We start from the raw sequence: 7,911 nt of genomic DNA, 5'->3' as shown, positions 1-7,911 counted from the left end.
AAATGTTATTGAATAGGTTAATGCTGTTGTAATGAAATGCTTCTTCTAATTAAAAAAAAAAAAGTCTCAACTCGATGCTAAGTTTCTGAAGACCTGCTGTTCTTGTTGTTCTTTTAATAATGAGACATCTGAACCTTGCTCACTTCTGAGTGGGTACCTGTGCTGGATAGCTTTAGTTGTCAACTTGATACACCCAAGTAGAGGGAGCCTCAGCTGGTGAATTGCCTCCATTAGACTGGCCTGTGGCCATGTCTGTGGGACATCTTGATTACTGAGTGATGTAAGAGGGCCCAGCCCACTGTGGATGGTGTCACCCCTGGGCAGGTGGGCCTATGTTGTATAAGAAATCAGGTTGAGCAGGGGTCAGGAAAGCAAGCCAGTAAGCAGCGTTCCTCCATGGCCTGTGCTCCAGCCCCTGCCTCCAGGTTCCTGTCCTGAGTTCCTACATTGGGCTCCCTGATGAACTATTACCCAGGAAATGTAAGCCAAATAAATCCTTTCCTCCCCAAGTTGGTATTGGTCAGAGTGTTTTGTCAGAGAGACAAAGCTAGAACAGCACCTTTACAGGCAGTGAGAATTTCGATGCTGTTGACCCAACTGAGCCTACTGCAGTGGTGGCACTGGAGAATAAGTGAGGGATATCTCACTGTAGAAGGCTTCCATAACGGACATGAGTCAAAGCACTGGGAAATTTTGAAGGGAACCAAACACTAAAGTCAGCACACAGTGAGAGGGGGGTAGGTGGGCAGTGAAGGTCAGGAATACCATTAAAGAAGCACACACATACATGAACGTCACATGGTTTTCTAAAATAACATGCTAAGAGGGGAGATTGTAATTTTTCCAGCCAAAGTAATATGTTCCTCAAACAATAAAGATTAATTAAAGAAAACACATGAGTTTGTTATATTGCTCAAATAATGTTTAGTTTGATCCAAAATTAAGTCAAAATTTGATTATGACAAACAGACCTAGGATTCAAAAAAGAATAGAAATAAATAAACACGAGCTTATGGTGTTGCTAATAAAGTGGGGTTTGAAAGAAAAGACAAGTTTATACTATCAACAAAATGTGCTTTATTCAGATAGTGGCAGAACTCCATGTCAAGGTGAAAGACAGCAACGAACAGTGGCACTGAGAGACAGCTGCCGCTCTTCCTTCTGAATGTCTGGGATGCTCCAAACACTGAGGTGGGATCATTCTCAGACAGCTCCTTGGTAGCAAAAGGAGAACAGCCTCAGGAAAATGTCTTTCCCCATGGGAGCATCACAGGCAGATTAAAGGATAAAGAGTGGAGAAGATCTGCATCCATGACAGGCTTTGAAGGGAAGGTGAAGGTGTTGCTATAGAAGCAGACGAGCCTATAGGGATCACTGCAGGCAGATTAAAGGATAAAGGGTAGAGAAGAATCTTCAGGATCTTTGACAGGCTTTGGAGGGAAGATGGTGTTGCTATGGAAGTGATGAAATCATGTTCTTTATCTTCTCTTGGTCCTGATGACTGCTGAATGCCTTAGTTGCTCTTGGGTGGACACTTCTGCTGGCAGGGTGGAGGAGGTTGCACAGGAGGGCATTTCTGCTGGCATGGCTGAGGGGGGCATGGCTCAGGGCACTTTGGGGGAGGACAGGGCTCAGGGCACTTTGGGGGTGGACAGGGCTCAGGGCACTTTGGGGGAGGACAGGGCTCAGGGCACTTTGGGGGAGGACAGGGCTCAGGGCACTTTGGGGGTGGGCACACAGGAGGAGGCTGGCAGGGCTGCTTGCACTGCTGCTGTTGGTAAGACATCTTGCTGGGTTCTAGGAATCTGAAAGAAATTACAAGATTGTTCACAAGAGATCACGCTCACAAAGTTCAAGTTTTTTGAACCCCAAGTGTTTCACTGTGCATGCACTTTAACCTCTAGCTGCTATATTAAGATTTGTTCGCTTTTTTCTTTATGTGAGCAATTAGTTTTATTAACCTGAGGAAATCCTACTTTTATTTTGTCTTTTTTTCCTTAGAAGATGTCTCTAGTTCTAAAAACCAAGGAATATTTGTTGCACAAAAGAATATCTTCAAGAGAGTCTCGGGTTCAAGTCTGAAACTCTGAGCGATTTTGCTAGCAGTTACTATCAACTCAAACCTCCCTCTTACCTTGCTGTCCCATATGGATGCCAAATATCTATCACACAAAAGCAAAAGCAAACTAATTCAGTGAATTGCTGCATTCCGTTTCTGACTAGTAAGTCACATTCATCCCACAGTTTCAGTTTGGTCCCATCACACTTATTCTTTCCAAATTAAACTCAACACCCGAGAATATGAAAAAGACAGACCAACTCAGAAATCAGACTCACGTGGTTTTCTAGAGCAGTCCAGGATTTAACCACCAGGAATGCTGCAGTCATGTGCTGAGCACCTTTTTATAGGACTGGCTGCCCCACCCAGCCGGAAGTATAACTGGCTGACAGTGGACAGGGCCAACGATTTCCTAACAAGATGCAAATCCATCCATAACTTGCTTAACCAGGACTCTAGAATAGGAAATATTTAGTTCCTAGACATCATCACAGGTTAAGTGCTGTGACTCAGAGAACTCTCAGTTTCAGAAAATTCCAGCAGTTGGAAAAGTTGGAGATTCTGTAAATAGTTATCAAAATTCTCTTAATTTACAATATACCTTTCTGTTTTTTTCCTTTCCTGGATCTAAAAGCTTCAAGTCACCTATACACTCTGCTTCAGCTGTTTGTGATACGTAGATTTTTTTTTTTCTTCAAAGAGGAGGAAACCAGAGGAAACCCAAGTTCTGATCCCAGTTCTATCATTGACAGACCTACATAAATAATTTCTCCTCGCAGATTTAAATCCTTCTCTATAAACAAGGAAAATTACACCTGCCTACCAGAGTCGGTACTGACAGCATTCAGCCATCCTGTGCCCTGTTCAAGGCTGAAATTTTCTACCCGTATTTCTTTCATCCGTGGAGGCCCTGATTTGACCCACAGTCCTTGCTCCTCGTAGTGTGACTTCTTCCCACTCATGGCAGTACTGCTCTCCCAGGACAGACTCTGAGCTGAGTGCAGCCCAGTCTCCTTAGTAAGTTTTCTCCTAACTTTCTTCAGGGATGTGTACTTGGGACCTTTCAATTTTTACCAGTCTTTGCTTAATCTTCACATGTAGAAAAAAAGGAAGAAGAGACAAAACCACGAGGATTCATTCTATGTTTACTTAGTGTGTCACACATTTTTGGTCCCTTCTGAGATATACACTTAGAGCAACACATGTAAATGATTCAGAGGAGTTTGAGGAGAAAAGAGATTCAGAGCATCGAAGACTGAAATGGAGGAGTAGGGACAGGAATTACTTCACTCCAATATGCAGGTTTCCTTTCATTCCTTGAACAAACAGGTCTTTAAGTCTTTGAAGGGGGTGCCTTAAAATCTATTTTCATGGAGCTTTACCATGTCTCCCTAAGCCCTCCATCCCTTCCACCTACTCTACCATCTTCTCACTACCACATGAACCAAACTGCAGAGACTGAGACCAGGTGCCCCATCACTTGTGTAATTTTGCAGCTATTGCTCAATAAAGACTTGTTCTCAAGTCAAAGCATTTGGGGGCCTAGTCCTTACACATCTTATGAGTCGACTTGTAATCAGGGGCCTGAAGGAAATAGCATATTAAATATCTAATATCTAAGTGATGTTGCTAGAATCTTCTTGTCTTGATCAAGTGATGAGGAAATTTTCCAGGAATGTTATTTTTCTAATTGGTGGAGAAAGAACAAGAGAATGAGGAGGAGGCAGCAACATCTCTACACTAGTCAGTTCTGGGAAGTGCACGAGCCCTGAATCACCTGCAGTCAAACAGGAAGTGTTCCAAGACTGTCAATGCTTCTGACAGGAAAGGTTTGGTCATGAAAGTCACTGGCCATGTCCCTACAGGGAAAGACACCCCTTCAGCACCTGAGGCCAGGTACTCCCAAATGACATCATCCCTGGATGGGTCACACATGCTAGTACACATACCGGGGTAAAGTCAAGGGCCTTTACTCAGCAGGTCACTTACTCTTCCCCATGGCCTCACATCTCATGAGGATTTCTGGTGGAGAAACTGCCATTGTCTTCAGTTGTGGACTCACAAATGTGTCCACCAGGTTCTGATCGATCATTCCAAACCCACGGTCACACAGATGGCACTAGTTAAGCTCAGAAGGTCTCAAAAATTCTAAGAAGACATGAATGTGAGAAAGGGACTTTTAGAGTATAGGGGTAGAAGGGATATTAGAGATGATGGGCATTTACATCAATCCCAATGCACTTCATACTTGTATAAAGTTGTCAAAGACATACAATAATAATTAAAATTTGGCTATTGAGATCATAGGGCCTAGGGAGGAGCTTCATACTAATATCTTGCTAAATGAACATATATCCAAAGTGTCTTCTCAATATTTATGTCTAGACTCTAAGATCAGTGCTGCTCTTAGCCTCAACCAGAGATGCTTGCCTTGCAGCAGGTGACAGTTAAAACAGAAACCCAAAATTGGTCAAAGCCCAGATAATAACTGACTCTAGCAAAGTATACCCTCCCCAGCTGATCCCACCCCTGGCTTGTCCTCAACGCCCCCTCCTGATCTGCCTGCCAGACACCTGCCTACTACCCTGTCTTGGGCCTAAGTCCACTCTTGATCCTCCTGCCTCAGATGTCTGGGCTAACAGCCTAGACCCCAACCACTGCATCCCACACCAACCTTAACTCTGTGATCCCCTCCTGACCTTCTTGACTGAGGCCTCCTCACTAGCCTGACAGAACCCAGCTACTGGACCCCCAGCCTTGAATTTCCTTCACCCAGCCAGAGAGCACTTCACTCATTGGCTTGAAAGCATCCTGTCTCACCAATAAAAACATCAAATATGAGAACTTGAGCACCACCAACTATTCATAACTGAGCAAAAAGCAGTTAAGCAGCATCAGCAATAAAAACAGAATGAAATTCCAACTAAACAAAGGCAGACTAGAATTTCATACAGACACACAGCCAACAAAAAAAACATATGCCCAACCACAATGCAAAAACAAAAATAATATGAAAAACCAAGAACACAGCCTACCAGTCCTACAAAAGTGTGCTACAATGAGAACCACCCAGAGGAATCCCAGGGCACAGAATTTAAAAGAACAACGTAAACATGATCAAAGAACTTAAAGAACACACAGACAACTCAAAGACCTCAGAGAGGACAGGAATAAACTCCTGTCCGAAGCTCAAGAAAATACAAATATATGCTGGAATGAAATGACAAAAACAATGCAGGACTTTGAAAAGTGAACTTACAAAAGAGATCAAAATATTGAAGAAAACCCAAGCCAAAATGAAGAGGGAATTGGAAGCTTAATCCAATTTGAAACGACAGGAGAAAGCCTCACAAGCAGAATGAATAAAATGGAAAACAGAATATCAAGAATGGACAACAAAGTTGAAGAACTGGACCACTCAAGCAAAGAATATGAAAAAAATTTTAAAGCACAGGAATAGAATATGCAGTAAATGTGGGACACCATGAATAGACCAGACCTACACATTATAGACTTACAGGAAGGAGAAGAATCTCATGCCAATGGTATTGACCAGATCTTCAACAAGATTATAGAAGAAAACTTACCAAAATTGAGGAAAGGCACACCTATACAGATACAAGAAGTACACACAACAACAAACAGAACTGAAGCAGAAACTCCCCGTGGCATATCATAGTAAAAACACTAAATACACAGAACAAAGAGAGGAGACTGAAAGATGCTAGAGAAAAACAAGTTACATATAACAGAAAATCCATCAGAATTACAGCTGACTTTTCAGTACAAACTATGAAAATCAGAAGAGCCTGGACCAAAATCTTCCCAGTTCTAAATGATCATGGATGCCAACCAGGAAAAACGATCATAATGAAAGGGAAAAAAGTATTTTCCATGACACGAATAGGCTGAAAGAACTCATGTCCACCAAAATAGGCCTATAGTGAATATTCAAAGCAATACAAAGGATCCTGAAGATAGGAATGACTATACCGAAGAGGTTATGGAAAGAAAACAAAGGAAGGTATAATTATAAAAACACAAAATAGGACCAACAACACAAATTAAAGTGGCAGTAACCAATACATATCTTTCAATAATAACTTTAAATATCATTGACCTCCACTCCCAAGTCAAACACACAGGCTAAAGGAATAGATTAAGAAACAAAATCCACCTTTTTCTTATTTATTAGAAACTCATCTCACCTTCAACAGTAGGTAACGTTACCTTAGGGCAAAAGAACAGAAAAAAATATTCCAAGCAAATGGCACTAAGAAACAAGTAGGTGTTGCAATTCTAATTTCTAAAAAAAAATGGACTTCAAATTAAAAATAATTAGAAGAGATAAAGAAGGCCACTTCATTCTAATCAAAGGAACAATTGACCAAAGAGGTATTAAGATCATTAATACATATACACCAAACTCTGGTGCACCAAATTTCATAAAAACAGTAGTACAGGACATTAAAACATAAATTAAGCCCAACTCAGTAATAGCTGGTGACTTCAATACACAACTATTTAAAATAGACAGGTGAACTGGACAAAAAATAAACAGAGAGTCCTCTGAATTAAATGGTGCCATACATCAAATGAAACTAACAGATATCTACCAAATATCCCACCCAAGCACCAAAGAACATACTTTTTATTCAGCAGCCCATGGAAGTTTCTCTAAAATTGACCACATATTTGGGCACAAAACAAACTTCAACAAATACAAAAAAGTTGAACTAATTCCATATATTATCAGACCACAACAAAACAAAGCCTAATATCAACAGCAAAAGAAACTCTAGTAATTCCACAACCTCATGGAGATTAAGCACCACACTCCTGAATGATGAATGAACCAAAAAAGAAATTAAGAAAGAAATAAAAGCATTCCTGGAATTAAATAAAAATTATAACAACATCACAAAACCTCTGGGACACTTTAAAAACAGTCCTAAGCAGGGCATGGTGATGCATGCCTGTAATTTCAGCACTTGGGAGGCAGAGGCAGGCAGATCTCTTTGGGTTTGAGGTCAGCCTGATCTATATAGCAAGTTCTAGGCCAGGTGGGGTGCCAGGGAGATCCTGTCTCAAGAAGACGAAAAAAATTAAAAATAAAACAGTCCTAAGAGGGAAGTAGCTCTAAGGGCCTACATTAAAAACACACAAGAGCACAAATAAATGACTTAAAAATACAACTCAAAACTCTGGAAGCACAAGAACAAATGAAAACCAAACCCAGCAGATGAGAAGAGATAACAAAAATCAGCAGAAATCAATGAAATAGAAACAAAGAAAACAATACAAAGCATCAATAAGTCAATGATCTGGTTCTTGGAAAAGATAAACAAGATAGCCTGACCCTTAGCCCAGTTTACCAAAAGAAAGGAAGGGTGTTGCTGTTTAGATGGACCTCCTTCCCACCGTGGGGGCAAGGGATGAGTAGGCATGGAGTCAATGACACAGACACTGGGAAACAAACTGGGCGGTCTGCCAGTAAACTCACTTATTGTGAACAAAGGGCTGCCTTATATACCCGCTCCCTGGTCCCTATTGGTTTCCAGTGTTCCAGTGTCCAGTTGTCACTCTCCCATTGGTGCTGTGACCTTGTTGTCAGTCTCTAGGTCACCAGTCATATTTTAGGTTGGCTACTTCTATGGTTGAGACCGGGAACTATCTCGCACATGCGCCGTTTGTCAGGCGGGCCTTCCTCCTACAATCCACCCTTTTTTGTTTTAACATGGGCATCCTCTGGAGAGGCAGTGGCTAACTGTCCTCTTATATGAGTGACACCATAGAAGCTGCATATGTCTTAGGTTGTCCTCCACACATGTAGGCCTTACCTGTCATTGGAG

The 7,911-nt window shown here is 41.5% G+C and overlaps 1 protein-coding gene across 2 annotated transcripts; it reads right to left on the bottom strand.

Annotated features, from left to right (window-relative positions):
* Positions 1 to 1,380: 1,380 nt before the first annotated feature.
* On the bottom strand, positions 1,381 to 1,786 carry LOC103752245 (small proline-rich protein 2D). Of its 2 annotated transcripts, XM_029556375.1 has the most exons (2): positions 1,739 to 1,786; positions 1,381 to 1,684 (listed from the first exon to the last, which is right to left on the bottom strand). In XM_029556375.1, exons 1-2 carry the CDS (start codon positions 1,784 to 1,786, stop codon positions 1,514 to 1,516), a joined length of 219 nt encoding a protein of 72 aa, XP_029412235.1. In that variant the 3' UTR covers positions 1,381 to 1,513. The 2 variants fall into 2 exon arrangements, with proteins under 2 accessions (XP_029412235.1, XP_008854195.1); XM_008855973.2 differs by having other exon boundaries at positions 1,381 to 1,786.
* Positions 1,787 to 7,911: the final 6,125 nt, after the last annotated feature.

Source organism: Nannospalax galili, unplaced genomic scaffold (assembly GCF_000622305.1).
Source record: "Nannospalax galili isolate Female #2095 unplaced genomic scaffold, S.galili_v1.0 scaffold591, whole genome shotgun sequence".
NCBI classification, from domain to species: Eukaryota; Metazoa; Chordata; class Mammalia; order Rodentia; family Spalacidae; genus Nannospalax; species Nannospalax galili.
The sequence above is the reverse complement of the archived record's forward strand: the minus strand, read 5'-3'. Positions and strand labels throughout refer to the sequence as shown.